General features: G+C 47.8%; 1 protein-coding gene across 12 annotated transcripts in view; it reads left to right on the forward strand.

Moving 5' to 3' along the window:
• The window catches only part of MYCBP2 (MYC binding protein 2), a 2065574-nt gene that overhangs the window by 583574 nt on the left and 1461976 nt on the right, over positions 1-20024 (forward strand). For all 12 annotated transcript variants that reach the window (XM_086934832.1, XM_086934837.1, XM_086934835.1 and 9 more), the window contains one exon: positions 15153-15287. In XM_086934832.1, the coding sequence (XP_086790958.1) occupies positions 15153-15287 (135 nt within the window). The remainder of the gene's footprint in view (positions 1-15152; positions 15288-20024) is intronic.

Raw genomic sequence — 20024 nt, forward strand, 5'->3', positions numbered from 1 at the left:
AGCGCAGTCTGCCAATCACTGCTGTATTGTTAATATCATGGGGTTATTGGCCAGATAAGATTGTACCCACTGGGACAAAATGGATTAACTCCTTCAACACCTCCTAGAGCAGCAAAGAAAGAGAGCAGGAGCTTGGGGCTGAGGGCATGCTTATCTCTAACACGTCCATTCGGTGCACCCTAGACTCCGCAGACGCTGATGCAAGGGCCATTAACAATAGTGTTTTGTTGCGCCACCACAACAGAGCCTCTCAAATGTCCCCTTTGATAAAGAACACCTTTTTGGCCCACAGGTTGGCCAGGCTCTTGAGAAAATGAAAACGGACTCAAAGTTGTAAAACCTTGGGTGCACTAAAACACCAAGTCCACGTGTCTCCTTTTAAAAATATCTTCCGATGCCTCTTCATACCACCGAGGCCAGAGTCAGCACTCCTCTCCCTGAAGCTACAACAGGGGTACATGCAGTGGCAACAACTCAAAGGGTCGAAGAAAAGGTGCTTTCCATTGTGGTTCTGTACCTGCCACAAAGCTGTGGCTCCCTTCTCCTTTCCCCGATCATTCCACTCCTGTTGGGGACAACTGCAACAGTTTCTCCCCACTTGGCAATCCATACCATCGTATCAGTGGGTGTTGGACATTATCCAACATTGTTATTATATGGAGCTCATCATCACACCTCCAAGCAGTCCATCTCGCACTCACAGGATCTCTCTGGCACACCAAACATTACTCAAACAGTAAGTTTAAGCTCTTTTACTCAAAGGAGCTATAGAACCTTTTTCTCTACAACATCAGGGTATACTCCCTGTACTTCCTAATTTCCAAAAAGGGCGAATCTCTGCAGCCAATCTTAGATCAATAGCCCTTAAATCACTACATCCTGTCAGAGCATTTCCATGTAATCCTACTTCTCCAGCATGGTGACTTTCTGTCAGCCCTAAACTTAAAGGACCCTTTCTTTTACATTCCAATACATCCAGCACATCACAAATACCTAAGGTTTGTGATAGCAGGCAAACATTACCAATTCAAAGCCTCCTATTCGGAGTGACTACTGCACCTAGAGTATTCACCATATGCCTTGCAGTGGTAGAAGTACACTTACGCAGACAAAACATCTATGGCTTCCCACATCTCGATGTCTGCCTTATTAAAGCCAGTACTGTTCCTCTAAGTCAACACCACACTCAAAATACCCTAAATCTACTCCATCAGCTAGGCTTCCCTATCAATTTCCAAAAATCTCATTTTAAGCCTATACAGGTTCAACAGGATCTGGGACATCCTAAACACACAGGTGGCATTAGCTTTTCCCAATACAACAAGAATCCCAAATTTCCAAACTCTACTACCACTTTTCCAATCCAATCAACAGTTGACCGTCAGAACTATCATGCGCCTATTGAGTATGATTGATATACAAGAAAAAAAGCAGAGGAACAAATATTACAACAATTTTGCAATGGAGTTCATTCATTTACTCCAGCCTATTGGGTCTTAATACCAACGAATTAGAGTTTAAATAAATCTGTAACAAATCACATTCAAATGTCATTCTTGTCGCAACTGTATTTAATTATTTATATCATATTTGGTTGTGACCGTTCATTTTCTTTTACACATATTCTCCATTATCTTTACACATATTCATCAAGCCAATTTACATAAACATCATACATATATACAACATACACCAGCAATGTACATCATTTCCTCGACCCCATTTCTTATCAAAAACCAGTGTCTGTCTCCAAAATTCTATTGCGTTCCACTGTGAGGTAACTCTCCTGTACAAGTAAGAGTAACACAGTTCCACCTCACATATTCCTTATATTTGTATAGAATTAAGTATATGCCTCTTAAGTTATCCTTGGGTTCCTCCTTCTCTGATGGTCTACGGGTTTTGACCCCTTTATTTTGGTCTCTTCAGGACGTTGGTGTAAGGAAAACACACCAGTATTCTGCGGGCTTGACCAAAACCAAACTGTACAGACGCTCCTAGTACAGGCTGCTGTATTTACTTTCAAAATGTACTCCGAATAAATCCTGCTGTCCGAAATTAAGGCGCTCGATGGATTAAAGGAGCCTTCTTCGCGGTTGTGAACTGCTGCAGGCGTGGAGACGCAAGGCTCTTGCAATGTGCAGAGTTTCTGTACAGGACTTGGGACTTTGACCAAGGAATTACACGGTGACACGCCTCCACGCCCACCGCTTGTGGAACGCTGTGGTTGAGGCGAAGAAGGGCTCCTGTAATTCACTGAGCTCCTTAATTTCAGACATTAGGATTTATTCGGAATACATGTACTACATGACAAAACTGAAGACTTTCGCAAAAGTAAACCTCTTTTTTTGCCCCCTCATAAAGGATAGCCCAGTTCCAATATCGTGCATTGCCAGGTGTATAGTTAAATGCATTCGAACATGTTATGTTAAAGCCAAAAGGACTTTACCTATACCCACTACAGCACATTCTACTTGCAAAATAGGGGCTTCCTTGGCTTTCCTGGGCAATATCCCACGAGCTGATATATGTCAAGCATCAACATGATCTACACCACACATTTCCACTAAGCATTATATTATTGTGTGATGTTCTAGCTCACCTGTAGGAAAGTGGGTTTATTTTGCAGTTACCACCCCCACTTTTTGCAACACTACTGATGCACTTTCACTTATTGTGCCCTGGGTCCTTGCCAATCAGGTTCCCAGAGCCTGTGTTCTTTCCCCAAAACGAACCCAATTGGCATCTCTGGCCACAGGTAAGCCCCTGGTAAATGGTACCACAGGTACCCAGGGCACTGTGACGACCTCTAAGGGCTGCACCACTTACTGTGCCATCCTTAGAGGCCCTGGACCTTTACACACACACACTCACTGCCTTTGCAGGCTGCAAGTTTTAGTGCAGAACAAAGTGAAGAGTCCACATGGCACACAACCCACTGCCCTGGCATAGATCACACCCCTCTAGCTGGGTGCCCTCTGCCAGTGGTGAGTGTACAGGTGCATGAGCCCTGTACCCCTACAGTGTCCAAGTCCGTTCTTAGACATTGTAAGTGCAGTGCTGCCATTAAGAGTATATGGTGCTAGAAGCTTGTCATTACGAATTCCACAGCTCCATAATGGCTACACGGAAAATGGGAAATTTTGTTTCAAACCTCTTAGCACATTAAACCCACACTGATGCCAGTGTGAGATTTAAAGACAAATGTACACGGAGGGCAACTTAGAGCTGCCCCCTGAAAAACGACCAGCCTCTGGTGGGTTCCCTGACTGGTACACACCAGCCTGCCACCACGAGACATTTTCCTGGACCCCTAGGCTAGGAGCCTTCACTCCCTGAGCCTAGAAACAAAGCCTTTCCTGGGCAGAGGTGTTCACACCTCCCCCAGGCCAGGAAGAGCCATCTGTGTCAGGGGAGCTTCAAAGGCCTGGCAGCCTTTGTAATGCGACCCCCCAGCCTCTCCTGCTATCAGGAGCAGGCCCCCTTCCTGTCTCCCCTCCTTTTCGGCAGGAAGACAGGCGGGTAAAACTAGCCCGCCCAGAAGGTGTGCCCACCTCAGCCAACCCCACCTCAGGTGGGGGAGGCGAGGTGAAGCCCCCTCTTCAGTGCCCGCCATCACCATCCCCTTTTGTACCGCTTTGTTCGCCAGAAGTTGGCAGGGTATGCTCAGACGTGAGTCCCTTGCTCACTTTGCCACATGATTCAAGCAAGCCTGGCTGAAGAAGGCTGTAATGCCAGAAACCGGTCCTAGGAAGCTTGTTTCCGGTCCAGGAAAGTCATGGCTTGGCAGTTCAGGCTGGACTGTTCCCATGAGGCACAGGGTCAGACTGATTTGCATATGGCCATGTCTGAACTGGGGTGGCAGAGTCGGCTAAAGAACGTGATGGATAAAACCCAGATCTGGTGACTGGGTGTGAGTGTTTGATTGGTTCAGATGCTCCGTCCATCACCACCCCCTTTTATACCGCTTTGTTCGCCAGAAATTGGCAGGGTATGCTCAGACGTGAGTCCCTTGCTCACTTTGCCACTGGATTCAAGCAAGCCTGGTTGAAGACTGCTGTAATGCCAGAAACCGGTCCTAGGAAGCTTGTTTCCGGTCCAGGGAGGTCATGGCTTGGCAGTTCGGGCTGGACTGTTCCCATGAGGCACAGGGTCAGACTGATTTGCATATGGCCATGTCTGAACTGGTGTGGCAGAGTGGGCTAAATCAGTGATGGATTAAACTCAGATCTGTTGACTGGATGTGAGTGTTTGATTGGTTCAGATGCTCCGTCCATCACCACCCCCTTTTGCACCGCTTTATTCGCCATATTGTGGATGACAGGCACTCCCCAATCAGGATTAGGGATTGTGCTCACTTCCCCATGTGGGTTGTGCACACCAAGGGTGTAGTCACCCTAAGGTCAGTAGCCAATTGACTTCTGACTCAGAGACCCCTAAAACGGCCCCTACATACATTATTTAGGGGGCAGCCCTGAACCAAGAAAGCTGATTCCCTCAACCTAAGAAGAAAAAGGACAAGAGAAGACGCCCAGCAGAGGAGACTGCAGAGAATAACTGACTTGGCCCCAGCCCTACCTGCTCGTCTGCAGTTTCCGTAGATCCTGCACCGAAAATCATCTTCTCCTGCAGCCAGTGACCTCCAGAACCCCTGGGAGGACTGACTGCTTTCAACAAAGGTCGGATCTCCTGTGAACAGCAGCCCTGTTCAAAAGAAACTCCGAAAACAGACTCGAGCCTGCAGAGGACAAGGAAACCCTACGCCTGGAACGACTACTACACCCCTTGCCTACGGCCCGAGTTAGTGGCCCACCGGTCCCAGTAAGTTCCCCCAGCGCTCCAGAGTCTGAGTCCACCATGGGTTGACCCCTCCAGGACTCCCCAAAGTCGCCTGCAGCCCGCCCCCCCCCCTCCCCCCCTGAAGTGTCCCGGTAAGGTGAAATTTGACCTCAAAAGGCACCCCTGCATCCAGCCACCCTGCACCCAGAACGACAACTTGCACAAACCACAACCGCAAGTGGCCCGGTAAGGTGAAATTCGACCTCAAAAGATACCCTTGTATCCAGCCGCCCTGGAGAAAAGAACCCAAGGTGCACCTACGTCTCTGAGCCCTCCAACTTACCTGCACACTGTTGGTTCCTCCCTGAAGGCTTCCTGGACCGTAGCTAAAATCTCCTTTAAAAACAGGCAACCTGACGCCAAAACAGCACCCTGCACCCAGCCGTCCCTGCACCACTGAGGGTGCACTTTGGGTGCTAAACCAGATCCCCCTGTGCCTAACACCAGGAGCTTGACTCCCACAACCAAGTGGCCTGCTTGTCGGCAGCCACGAACCGGAGACCCCTAATCCCCCATTGGATAACATTGGGCCTCAACACTCAGCAACCAGCCGCCCTAGTGCCGCTGAGGGTATAATTAGAGTGGATCACAGACCCTGGGAGACCCCTGAGTCTACCCCCACAACCTCAACTCCTACTAGCAAATACTTACCTCTAAACCGATACCAATTTTTTCCTCCTTAGGCTAACATTGACAGTTTTTCTTGGAAACGTTTCTAAGTGTGGAGTTTGAAGACCTAAAGAAATTCTTTAAAATTGTACCGACTAACAAAAACTATTTTACCTACCTGTTTGCAGGAGGTGTCCCAGTGTACTATCCAGGTATACTACACTGTGTAAGAAAAGTAATCTCAAAAGTAACTTGCTTGGTATTTTACTGAAAATCCCATTAAAGTCTATTTACTGTATTTACAAATAATTACATTTCACTGAAACAATACTGTAAGTCAAATCAAAGTACATTTACTATTGCAATCCAAACGGTTTCCAAACTGCATTACTACTGTAAAGTATTTATTGCTTACCTGTGCCAGGCTTGCTTGGTTCTATAAAATAAAATAAGTAAAAAAATATTTTTATACAAAACCAAATTGGTCTGAAGTTCAGTCTTTGAGTGTGTGAAAACATTTGCTGGTTGAGTGAGTACAACAAATGCGTAACACTGTCGTCTGCTACTGCCTTACTGCTTGACTACTCTACCACAAATATAGAGTAAGGTTCTATCTAACTTTTACATCTGCCTACCTTTGTAGTTCCTCTGGACTTTGTGCATGCTATACCTCACTTTGGCATAGCATATACAGAGCCAGCTTCCTACAACACCAACAAGCTAATGCAGGCCAGTCGGTGCTACGTATACTTTTCCTCACATCTGCAACACCCACAGGTTAGCCACTGCTTTTGGAGAGCACTGCTCTATAGGCTATGCAAAGCATTTGTATCTACAGCCACACATGCCTCAAACTGTTTATTTGATAGACACATCTCGGACCCAGATGGAGGCTTATGCCGCGGCCCTGCAGGCCTCCCTTGGGTCCCCTCCTCTTCTTGGGGCGTCCTCTGAGCCTCCACTACGTGCAGGGTCTCCGGCGGATTTGCCCCCGGCGCTGGCTTAGCCCCTTGCCTCTAGGGATGATGGAAATATGGCATCAGGTCGCGGCCCGGCTGGGTCCCCCTCTTCGACCTATAGCACCCCTACCATGCTGCATGGTCCAGTGGGGCTCCCTGTGGAGTCGCAGGTGGTTGCTGGTGCTCGCAGCTTTGCTTCAAGCCCACCTCAGCCTTCAGGACAGGCGGCTGCCTGTTCAAAGGCGGGGTCGGCACCGGTTTGGCGTCGTAGACTTGCCTCGCCGGCTCCTGCACCACTTTCTTCTTCAGAACCGGAACCGGAGCCTGTCGTAGACAAGGCCGAGCCGGCGCAAAATGAGGCAGGGCCGGCACCAGCTGAGACCGTCCTGGTTCCGTTTCGATGCTGGATTATTGACTCCTCTACGGAGGCTTCCCGGGGGGGGGGGGAGGGGGGAGGGGGAGGGGGGGGAGGGGGGGGAGGGGGGAGGGGGGGGGAGGGGGGGAATTTGTGGAATTTGTGGCCAGGCAGACTCCTCATCGCCTCAGGAGCCCCATTCGTCAATGGGGCTTCCTTCTTTTGGACATAGGTCTCATCCTCACTTCATTCAACAACCTCCTTGGGGATGGAAGGTTCAGTTTACATCCCTCACCCATCCCTCACCCACGGATGTGCTACCTCAGCATCAGACTTCAAAGGCTGCTGCTCCCCCGCGTGCACATCAATGCCGATAGCTTGTTTCTGGACGAAAGTGAAAGCCTACTGTGCTTGTTTACAGTTGCCTTGCTCCTCAAATGCTGTTGCTGTGTTGCCATCTCTCTATGGACACTCAGCTTGAAAACACTCAACTTGCTAGCTGCAATGCTACATCCACTATGCTTTGCCTCTAGACACGTTGATCCCTCGCAGACTGTGCTGACTCTGCCCCTCCTGATTCTGAAACTGACCAACGCAGTCACCACGCAGTCTCTTCTCTGTCTTATGATCTCTGCCCTGCCACCATTTACTTCGGACCCTCACACCTCCTTACCCTCACACCTCCTTACCCTCACACCTCCTTACCCTCACACCTCCTCACCCTCACACACCCTCACCCTCCCTCACACACCCCCACCCTCATTCACCCTCACACCCACAACCCTCTCACCCTCACTCACCCTCACCCCCCCACACACCCCTCACACACCACATCCCTCAGGGGCACCACCACATCCCTCAGGGGCACCACCACATCCCTCAGGGGCACCACCACATCCCTCAGGGGCACCACCACATCCCTCGGGGGCACCACCACACCACTCGGGGGCGGCACCACACCACTCGGGGCGGCACCACACCACTCGGGGCGGCACCACACCACTCGGGGCGGCACCACACCACTCAGGGGCGGCACCACACCACTCAGGGGCGGCACCACACCACTCAGGGGGGGCACCACACCACTCAGGGGGGGCACCACACCACTCAGGGGCGGCACCACACCACTCAGGGGCGGCACCACACCACTCAGGGGCGGCACCACACCACTCAGGGGCGGCACCACACCACTCAGGGGCGGCACCACACCCCTCAGGGGCGGCACCACACCCCTCAGGGGCGGCACCACATCCCTCAGGGGCGGCACCACCACATCCCTCAGGGGCGGCACCACCACATCCCTCAGGGGCGGCACCACCACATCCCTCAGGGGCGGCACCACCACATCCCTCAGGGGCGGCACCGCCACATCCCTCAGGGGCGGCACCGCCACATCCCTCAGGGGCGGCACCGCCACATCCCTCAGGGGCGGCACCGCCACATCCCTCGGGGACACCGCCACATCCCTCGGGGACACCGCCACATCCCTCGGGGACACCGCCACATCCCTCGGGGACACCGCCACATCCCTCGGGCCACATGGGTTCTTTGCGTTCCACTCCATGGGGTGGTCCCACGCTTCAGGATGCTCTTTTCTTGGAATTCATGTATAAAACAGTCCCACTCTTCTGTGGGGGGTACATTTCCCCTCGCAGTTGGAGGTGGTGGCCTGGAGATCTGCGGTTCTTCTCAACAGTTATGCGTGTTCCTCTTCACAGCTCCTATTGGCGCCTTCGGTGCCTCTGCTGCCACTCCTTTCGGATGTGTCCTTTGTCCTTGGGTGTCACCCTACACTATGCCTGCGGGACTGTTCCTCTGATGCAGGTCGTCCCAGGTGCTGCGCCCTGTGTCTCCGTCTCTCGTGGGTGAGTTCTCACCTTGACCTTCAAGCTGCCTTGTTGGGCAGTCCGATGCTCATTTTTGCTAAGCCATCTTGTTGTCTCCGTGGCTGTCTGCTCTGTGCATGTTTCAGTTGTGGTCCGCATCAGCGTGCTTCCACGTGATACTGTTTGCCCCTGTGGACCCCCCCTTTGTGATTAGGTGTGCACTTGGCGTGTCTTTTGTTCCTACCTGTACTTCTAAGACGTTGCTCAGTCTATGCCTCTTGCCCTTCGCTTCCTGGATGCTGCCTCTCCGGCCTCTCCTTCGTGGGCTAGCCTGGTAGGCTCTGGTTACATCTCTCTATGTTGTCCCCTTGCTTTGGATGGTACCAACATGGTGCGCCGTTAGGCTCTGGGAGTAGTCCTTCTTCCTTCCTTCGTTGTGGGCTCTCTCTTCTGTTATGGGATTTGGCTAGTGCCGTTTCTACATCTCATACTCACACGGGTATGGTGTTGCGCCATTCTGGCAGTTTTGTGATACCTTGTCTCCCGTTGTCTTTTGCTCTTCCGAGCTACTTGGGTTGCTGTCTCGCTGCTCCGCCACAGCCTTCCCTATAGTCTGTCATTCTTAGTGCTTCGGGCACTTTCTGTTGTTCTGTCGCATACCCACCTACCCCATGGGATATGGCTGTGGTATCTATTCTAAGTTAAGGAATCTGCGGCTAGATGTCTCTATCAGATGTACGAGTTACTTAACTTCTGGAACAATGTATCTGGTAGAGACGTTCTCTAGCAGGAGATTCCTTAACGGCCACCCATCCTCCCTGTTCTGCGAGGACCTTGCCAAGTGGGCTTCTCCACTTTGCCTCCTTTCAGGTGACACTGGTTTTCATCCAGGGTGCTCACATTGGTGCAACTCCTTTCAGAATTGCCACATGCAGCTGCCCCCTCCAAGTGGCTTCTTCCTGTACTACGGGCTTTTTGATTCACCTTCATCAGGAGATTCTTCTTCATCTTCTCCTGTTGCCTTCCCTCCCTCCCGCCTTCTCCATTGACTCACGGCTCTTGTCTCCTCTATAGTCGTCGTCTTTGGGGATCTGCTGGGTTGTGTTTCGACCTTCCATTACTATAGGGAAGGTGTCATTCTTTTCATACCTTCTCGCAGTAGATTGTTCTTCCTGTGCTCCGTCCTTGTTGGCCGGCACAGTTGTACGTGGTAATAAGTCTACCTTTGTCTGTTGAGATATTCTCGCCTTGTTACTCAGCCTTTGTGGAGGGTCCTCGCTTCGCTTTGCGGGGTTCTTTCTCAGAGCTTTGCTCTGCTTTTACTTCACTTTTATGTAGACAGTGTCTGATACTGTCTTTTATGATGGTGTTTTGCACCATCTGCCTTCTTTATTGTATAGATTTTTCATCTTTCGCACACTGTTCCCATACTTTCAACGTTTTATTGGTGGCTCCGCGTTGTGCAGCGGAAAAGTTTTTCAGTAGAAAACTGACGTCAGCGTGCCGGGAGGGACTTATGACCTCTCCGATGTCACGTCCGTGGACGACGTCAGGGCGGGGTATCGTGATGCCGTCCCCCGGTGCGCAGAGGTGCTGCTGCTGTGAAAACTTCTGGATCCAGTCTGACACCTGGGGATATTCTAAGTTAAGGAATCTGTAGCTAGACCACGTCTCTACCAGATACATTGTTACTGAAGGTAAGTAACTCGTGCGTTACTTCCCCTGTAAGCATCTATTCTTAGCATGTTGTGCTGTAGATTCACATGTACCCACCCTTCTTCACAGACACCTGTGGCTGTTGCAGTTCCTTTACCTTTGCATTCGCACGTACATCTCTTTACTGACACTTACTTAGACTCCATTCTCACCCACTTGTGGGAAAACAAACAATAGAGTTGATGCCCAATGCAGCACCAAGAGGAGAAGTAACTTTAGCTTGTGATTTGGAAGACCTCTTCGAAGAAAAACAACGTGCACTCATCTGGACAAAACATCAGATGGCAGGAGCATGCAAAGCTTGTGAATCTACACTACAACATGCCAAACATGGATGCTTGCAGGGAAAGTAACATAAGCCTTTTCAGATTTAGTAAGTGTTCTCCTTTATGTGCCATAACTTATCTCTGTATGGTGCCCAGGTGGATGCATTTGGGTTCAGCTTTTCGAACTGCCTAATGTACTTTTTCCCACCCATTCAGATTGTGACAAAAGTCCTGCGAAAGATTCTGGTGGATCAATCAATGCTGATGGCAATTGCTCTAGACAGGACAAGGCAGTCAGCACTTGTCTACCTCTTCCTTTTCCTTTACAGGGCAGCCCTCTGCTTGCAGCAGGATGGTTGTGTCCTGTGTAAAGCACACTATAACCGGTAAAGGTATCCTGGCAATTAATTTGTCTCCCTTATCAGCCATTGTTGTTTACCTCACCTTTAGTGGCACGTTTTCTAAAAAGTTTGCTTTACTTATTTCCTCCTACTTTATGCATTGTTCCCAAGCGGGACTTAAATCTTGTGTTTACTTTCTTAACGGCATCTCCTTTTAAGCCAATGCAGAATTGTCCAGTTAGGCTTTCTACTTTAAAGACAGTGTTCTTAGTTTCACTGACTTTTGCATTATTGTTTGGGAAATTCAGCCCCTCACAGTTTCTCCACCATTCAGTTTTCTACCTATACGAGTTGTTCCTGCATGCACTTCGATCCTTCTTGCTCAATATGACCTATATTTCTCTTCCAGCGTTATTCCCTGCCCTCAACTGACAAACGGAGGAAGACTGACTGTAACTCAGACTTGCAGTTTCCTACCATATTAACTGCTCTTGACAGAACTTGGTGGGGTCCGAACACCTTTGTATGGCTTTTCCAGAACAAAGAAAGGAGAGGGTGTGACTAAAGTCACAATTTCTGGTTGGGTGATCCTATGTACTGACATTAGCTACGCCCTGTCATGAAATATTCTTTGCAAGATTTTCTAGCACTCTCCACTAGGGCCATTGCTGCCTCCATGGCACAGTACTTTGCTAAGTATTAGTACTTCACAGCTCAAGCACGCAGTGACCGATAATTTGCCATCATTGTGCTGCATGAATCCTTTTGTTAATCAGCACTACTCTTTTCCACCTCTTGCACAATTTTGTTTTGGGGCGCATTCTTAAGGTGAAGAATCTGCAGTAAGAAGTAGTCATTAAAAGAAAAGGCTAATTACCTTAGGTAACAATATTTCTGCTGATTACATAAACTTATTGCAGATTCTTCTCTGTCCTCCCTTCTCCGGTTATGAATTTGTGCCGCTTATAATGAACCGCAAACACAACAAGTGATGGACAGAATGTGGATCAGTGTCACACACTCACCCCAGTCCAACGATCTGGGCCTAAATCCATTGTTATTTTGCACTCCACACCACCCCGGGTTAGACAATGGCGATATGCAAATCAGCTCTGACCCTGAGCCTCATGGGAACAGTCCAGTCCGAACTACAAAAGCCATGTCCTTCCCAGAACGGAATCAAGCATCCGAGGACCGGACCGGTTTCGAGGTAACACCTCTCATCAGCCCGGCTAGCTTGACTCCAGTGGTGTGGAGTGCCTGGGACCCACGTCTGGGCATCCCCAGCGCACTTAGGGCGGAAACTGCAAACACAACAAGTGATGGACAGAATGTGGATCAGTGTCACACACTCACCCCAGTCCAACGATCTGGGCCTAAATCCATCGTTATTTTGCACTCCACTCCACACCACCCCGGGTTAGACAATGGCGATATGCAAATCAGCTCTGACCCTGAGCCTCATGGGAACAGTCCAGTCCGAACTACAAAAGCCATGTCCTTCCCAGAACGGAATCAAGCATCCGAGGACCGGACCGGTTTCGAGGTAACACCTCTCATCAGCCCGGCTAGCTTGACTCCAGTGGTGTGGAGTGCCTGGGACCCACGTCTGGGCATCCCCAGCGCACTTAGGGCGGAAACTGCAAACACAACAAGTAATGGACAGAATGTGGATCAGTGTCACACACTCACCCCAGTCCAACGATCTGGGCCTAAATCCATCGTTATTTTGCACTCCACACCACCCCGGGTTAGACAATGGCGATATGCAAATCAGCTCTGACCCTGAGCCTCATGGGAACAGTCCAGTCCGAACTACAAAAGCCATGTCCTTCCCAGAACGGAATCAAGCATCCGAGGACCGGACCGGTTTCGAGGTAACACCTCTCATCAGCCCGGCTAGCTTGACTCCAGTGGTGTGGAGTGCCTGGGACCCACGTCTGGGCATCCCCAGCGCACTTAGGGCGGAAACTGCAAACACAACAAGTGATGGACAGAATGTGGATCAGTGTCACACACTCACCCCAGTCCAACGATCTGGGCCTAAATCCATTGTTATTTTGCACTCCACACCACCCCGGGTTAGACAATGGCGATATGCAAATCAGCTCTGACCCTGAGCCTCATGGGAACAGTCCAGTCCGAACTACAAAAGCCATGTCCTTCCCAGAACGGAATCAAGCATCCGAGGACCGGACCGGTTTCGAGGTAACACCTCTCATCAGCCCGGCTAGCTTGACTCCAGTGGTGTGGAGTGCCTGGGACCCACGTCTGGGCATCCCCAGCGCACTTAGGGCGGAAACTGCAAACACAACAAGTGATGGACAGAATGTGGATCAGTGTCACACACTCACCCCAGTCCAACGATCTGGGCCTAAATCCATCGTTATTTTGCACTCCACACCACCCCGGGTTAGACAATGGCGATATGCAAATCAGCTCTGACCCTGAGCCTCATGGGAACAGTCCAGTCCGAACTACAAAAACCATGTCCTTCCCAGAACGGAATCAAGCATCCGAGGACCGGACCGGTTTCGAGGTAACACCTCTCATCAGCCCGGCTAGCTTGACTCCAGTGGTGTGGAGTGCCTGGGACCCACGTCTGGGCATCCCCAGCGCACTTAGGGCGGAAACTGCAAACACAACAAGTGATGGACAGAATGTGGATCAGTGTCACACACTCACCCCAGTCCAACGATCTGGGCCTAAATCCATCGTTATTTTGCACTCCACACCACCCCGGGTTAGACAATGGCGATATGCAAATCAGCTCTGACCCTGAGCCTCATGGGAACAGTCCAGTCCGAACTACAAAAGCCATGTCCTTCCCAGAACGGAATCAAGCATCCGAGGACCGGACCGGTTTCGAGGTAACACCTCTCATCAGCCCGGCTAGCTTGACTCCAGTGGTGTGGAGTGCCTGGGACCCACGTCTGGGCATCCCCAGCGCACTTAGGGCGGAAACTGCAAACACAACAAGTGATGGACAGAATGTGGATCAGTGTCACACACTCACCCCAGTCCAACGATCTGGGCCTAAATCCATCGTTATTTTGCACTCCACACCACCCCGGGTTAGACAATGGCGATATGCAAATCAGCTCTGACCCTGAGCCTCATGGGAACAGTCCAGTCCGAACTACAAAAGCCATGTCCTTCCCAGAACGGAATCAAGCATCCGAGGACCGGACCGGTTTCGAGGTAACACCTCTCATCAGCCCGGCTAGCTTGACTCCAGTGGTGTGGAGTGCCTGGGACCCACGTCTGGGCATCCCCAGCGCACTTAGGGCGGAAACTGCAAACACAACAAGTGATGGACAGAATGTGGATCAGTGTCACACACTCACCCCGTCCAACGATCTGGGCCTAAATCCATCGTTATTTTGCACTCCACACCACCCCGGGTTAGACAATGGCGATATGCAAATCAGCTCTGACCCTGAGCCTCATGGGAACAGTCCAGTCCGAACTACAAAAGCCATGTCCTTCCCAGAACGGAATCAAGCATCCGAGGACCGGACCGGTTTCGAGGTAACACCTCTCATCAGCCCGGCTAGCTTGACTCCAGTGGTGTGGAGTGCCTGGGACCCACGTCTGGGCATCCCCAGCGCACTTAGGGCGGAAACTGCAAACACAACAAGTGATGGACAGAATGTGGATCAGTGTCACACACTCACCCCAGTCCAACGATCTGGGCCTAAATCCATCGTTATTTTGCACTCATGAACCGTCAAGGTATGTAGATGTATTATGTGCTATTGTCGCTGTTGATGCTCCTTTGATTAATCGCTGCACGTATTGCGAAGGCATCAGAAACTGATGTTAGAGTTCAGATTTGTGCCCTTTTTTTACCACTTGTGATGTTGTGTCATGTCTGACTGGTAAGGTTTGCAGCTGACACCACCTGGTGGTGTTGCTGAGATGTATATGTGGGACAAACGTTTTTCCTGACCAGTCAACCTCCTCAAGACTGTTCTAAAGGAGAGAAATCTGCAGAAAGATGAAGTATCCACCAGAACTATTGTTACCAAAGAGAAGTAACATTCACTAAGGAAGGTTTCTTTTATTTGTTGGCTTTATTTACTAAATGCACAATGTGTAGGAAAGGTAGTAAAAACATGTTTTATCATTCGTCGTCTTGTTGCTTTAATCTGATTGTATGCCTTTTGCTTTCTATTGGTGTACATATGTTAATCTGCTTTTGTTCAGAATGTAACTTTTTCCTTTTTGATCTCAAATAGAGAAAAATATGCAATGATGTTTGATGAACCGGTACTCCTGCAGGCAGGCTGGTGGTATGTTGCTTGGGCTCGAGTATCGGGACCTAGCAGTGACTGTGGCTCTCATGGCCAAGCGACCATTACCACGGACGATGGGTAAGTGCATTCTAATTTCTCTTGCTTCTGCCATGTATTCAGGAGGCAAAATAATGTGAATATTAGTATTTGTAAAATCTCCAGAAGTAGTAAAAATAAAATCCCAACTCTGAATTGTAACTTTGCTTGTAGTTGTTGATCTTTCTTTAAGGAAATTTAACCTGTAGGTCTGTATGCAGCTGCAATGGCATAGTTGATTCAATTAGTTTCAAAACTCAGTTTCTGTGATTAAACTTTGTGCTTTTGCGAATGCTACCTCTGCAGAGTATTTGATATTACTTTTTAGGTCTCGCCTAGGCAGCACTTGTGTTATCTCCATGAGAAATGCTTTACCTACTCTATGGGATTTCATCATACCCATCGCTTTACATTCGTTCCTTCATGTACCTTTCTAAATTCCTATCTTTTCATTGGTGAAACGTTAATATTTGTCCCATTTGCGGGTGTGTTTTTCACTTTAATGTTCCAAAAGAAAAATCGGTTTGAATGAGGAAGCAGAGACAGGTGCATGCTGTTCACGCGATCATCGCGATATCGAAAGAGCCCAATTCTACCCAGATATATAAAAAATCAGGCAGTTGTGCTACATACATATGCTCACATAGATACCTTTTAATGATTATCCCCAAGTGGAAATACTTTGAGTAAATATTCATAATTGAGGATTTGTGCGTACATGCATTTTTTAGTGATTATACCCAAATGAAAAGACTGGGAGTGACTGTCCTTAATTAAGGAATTATTTGGAAAGACTTGATCTTCTATATATACAACTGTGGTTCGCATTGAAGAGAACCAACTAGAGGATTCAACCCATCTTTGAGGAATCTTCAAAGCATAAGATGCTGAACTTGAACCTTTAAATGACAAACGATAATAGTTGTCAATAGTTAACAGTCCTGAAGAAGGTAGTGTATTGACTTTCATCCACCGAAACTCCGCTTTGACAACCTTTTTTAAATATTACATTTTTAAATATTAAATTGTATGCAGTAATGTCTTGTATGTGTATTTGGATGTAACAGTTTATTCTTATGTGCACCTATACTTTGTGGGATTGTAATATCTCCGGACACATGTAACATTGCATGTCCCTTAAGGTGTATTGTTCCACCATTGTCATATAAAAGTGATTAATAATCTTAAGAATATTTGCAATGATGATACAGTGAAGCTATTTTTAAAAAAAAATTGTTATTGATTTTAATAAATCATTGTATATGAAACAGGAATAAATAAGAATTAGATATTTTTACATATAAATGAGTTCAGTGTGGTATAAATAGTGAGTAGTTTAGGGGGTACATCAGTTAACTATTGGTGTTGAGCAGAACCTATATACGTGCTTCCCAGTAGGGGACCTTTTTTTCTTTTGTAACAGTGACTTACCCTATCCTCTGTAACAGGGTACCTCTCGATTTGTTTGTATATTTTTCACTTCAATGGCCACTGCCCCTGTTACATGTCCCCACTTCTCTTTTGTTTATTTATGGTCTGTTCGATGCACTTTTTTTTTCTTTGAATTGGTCCTGCACCTTTTATTGCTGGTTTTATTTTGTATTTGCCTTTTTTTTTTTAAATGTGGGCCTTTGTTCCTGTATGCGTTCACCTGATCCAATACGTGTTCACTCGAAAATTCAGCCATTGCTGTGATCTGGATTGGCATTTGTAATTTTGTTTCCGTTCAGTATTTCGTTTCGATTCACTATTGTTTGATTTTATGTGTTCCGATCAGCATGTTTTTGTAGGCACTGGGAAAGCCAACGCAGAGACTCGAACCCGGTTCCGCGATACCAAAGTCTGCAGCTCTGTATGTTACACTGCATCCTCTCACACTGCTTTATCTTTCCAAAAACACAATATTTGTGTTGCTGTTTTTTGAGGTGCTTATGCTGTTAGTGTTTCATGTTTTTTTATTTTACAGGAAATACTTTGGGTGCTTCATGTCCATTGTATTTTATTTTTGCAAATGTCTGGGGTCTCCTCACCCTGCTGTCTTGGGCCCCCTGGTAGTGCTGTTCGCTGCCTCTCCTCGGACTATGGCTGCTTCAAACGTGCTCCCCCAGACCTTCCCCACCCCGGCTTCTCAGGCTCATTCCTCTCCTGCAGCATGCACAATGCTGCGGAACCCCTCTCCCTGCTGCAGCAGGTGGTACAGGTTTATTTACAATTGAGGTAGCTATATAATAGTACTAAACTGGAAATAGTTGGAATTGCCTTGCTACTTTAATACATAAGCATAATTTCTAAAAGCCAATTATTAAAATTCTGAACATTGTATGAAGCTTGTACATACAGTTACATCTGTCCATTTACATGGACATCACACAAAAATAACTTTTGAAGAGACCTTATGACCATGTGTGGCAGGGGAAGGCTTCTCCCCGCGGCTGCATTAAAAAAAAAACCTTGGCTCTGTTCTGCTATTGTGGCTGCTTGTTTGGAATGGAGCTGCAGCCAGTGTTATTGTCTGTGTCTTCATCTCTGCATCCCTCATCTTCAGGGCAAAAATGAGCTTGTCAACTTTCCAGAAAGTTACTTTGGTGTCTGGGCTTGTTTTGTGCATTTGCCAACTTTTTCCCAAAACGAGCCTTCAGTACCGCAGGAAGTTAAGCGGACTCCATTCACCCGTGACATGCACCTCAGCCGTTGTCCCAGGATGCACAGCCGTTGTCCCAGGATGCACAAACGTTTCGATTGGTTTTACTTTGCCCAGTTTGGTTTTACATTTATTGTCCCAGTGTTTCATAATTTACTGTAACGCTACTGACTATTGCCAGGCTGAACATTACAAACATAATACCAGGGCATCTGGTCAGTAACAGCAGTCCATTCGCACTGGTAGAGATAAGTGGATACTGCAGAGTGTCCATTGTGTGTTCGAAACTCCCATATCAACATGTTTCTGTGTGATACAAATATAAATTTGGGAACTCCAACCATATATTTCAAGTGCACCTCTGAAAACGTACTGCTCTTTGCTTCTACTGTGATCCACGGCCCTCAGAGGCTGGTGCGTGTATGACAGCAGTGTAGGAAAGTCTCTTTTTGTATGGTTACCCCCTAATTTCTTGCCAGATAACTGATGCTGACTTGACTGAGTGTGAGCAAGGCCCACCACCTAGGTTCTTTTCCCAAATCTGTACCTTTGTTTCCACAATTGGCATACCTCTGGGCCACATGTAAGTCCCCTGTAAAAGATACCCCTGGTATCAAGGGCATTGTGACCACAGGTGGACTTTGAGGGCTGCGGCATGCGTTATGCCACCCTCGGAGACACCTCACCTTAACACAAAAACACGCTGCCATTGCAGTCTGCGTATTTTGGTGCAGTGCAAACCGAAGAGTCGACATGGCGCACATTGGCGCACATCCCTGTGTGCCATGCCCACCACCCCTCCCTCTGGCATAGGCAAGTCACCCCTCTGGCAGGTCTCACAGTCCTAAGGCAGGGTGCACCATACCACAGGTGAAGGCATAGCTGAATGAGCAGTATGCCCCCTACAGTGTCTGTGCCATTCACAGAACATTGTAAGTGCAGTGAAGCCAGTTTGACTACATGGGCTGGGAGTTTGTTAACACGTGCTCCACAGCTCCATGGTGGCGTTACTAAAAAAAACTGTGAAGTTTGGTACCAAACTTCTCAGCATAATAAACCCACACTGATGCCAGTGTTGGATTTATTATAAAATGAACTCGGAGGGCATCTTCGAGATGCCCTCTGAAAAATTACCAACTTCTATTGTATTGGCTGACTGGTCCCCACTAGCCAGCCACCAGGTATGACCTCATGGGGTTAGAAGTAGAAGTTTTCATGGGTGGAAATATGTACTATTACTGGGTCTCAAGATTCCCAGCGCAAAAATGTGTGGCCCATATGCTAGGTTAAAAATACTCCTACACAACTCGGAGATATATATTAAAGGATAAATCGTCACTTGATATAGTTAAAAAATACTGTAAAACTTATTACGCTGAAAATGACATCTAATTCATATACCATAAAAATACTTTGTTGCATACATAAAAAGAACACAATAATTCAACGCATGAGTAATTACAGAGACTTTTGATACCTAGTGTGTGCCAACAAACATTCAACAGAGAGACAAACACAGACAATACATTTTGTCATTTATATAAACACATCCGGTCTGAGAAATTAAGTTTCAAATCCTAGATAGAATCTATTATTCTTATCTATAGGATAAGCTATTCCCACGGATTGTGTTGAAAGAAGCGTTGACTTGTTTTGATTGTCCTATTGATATCCCATCTTTAGCAAGACAAATAGAAGTCTCTCTGTATTGGCACTGTATGGTTGCCTTTGAGCACAATCCTTATTTCATTTTACTGCCACCTCCACTCGCTTGATATGCTGGGCATGTTATTGACCTTTGATCCAGAGGGTCTGATGCAGGCAATAGTTGGATTCCTTATTTTAACTCCTATGTAGGGCGTTTTTCCCTTGGAGTGGTATCTTGGGCTGTTTCACATTAAACTCTTTCATTTGGATCTCTCAATAGAGTTTGTGGCTGCTCCCACAACCCTGAGCATATACTTCATGAGTAGTTGGGGTCAATACCTCCTGTTTCCTATAATGATTGTGGTTCAACCATTCTTTGATTGATCTACAGTAGACGAGAAGATTTATTCATGGGTCTTGTAATATCTTGCACTATGATAAAAATCTGGCCTGACTTTACAGTTTATTTAAATCAGATAGCCATGGGTAGA

Source organism: Lissotriton vulgaris, chromosome 8 (assembly GCF_964263255.1).
Source record: "Lissotriton vulgaris chromosome 8, aLisVul1.2, whole genome shotgun sequence".
NCBI classification, from domain to species: domain Eukaryota; kingdom Metazoa; phylum Chordata; class Amphibia; order Caudata; family Salamandridae; genus Lissotriton; species Lissotriton vulgaris.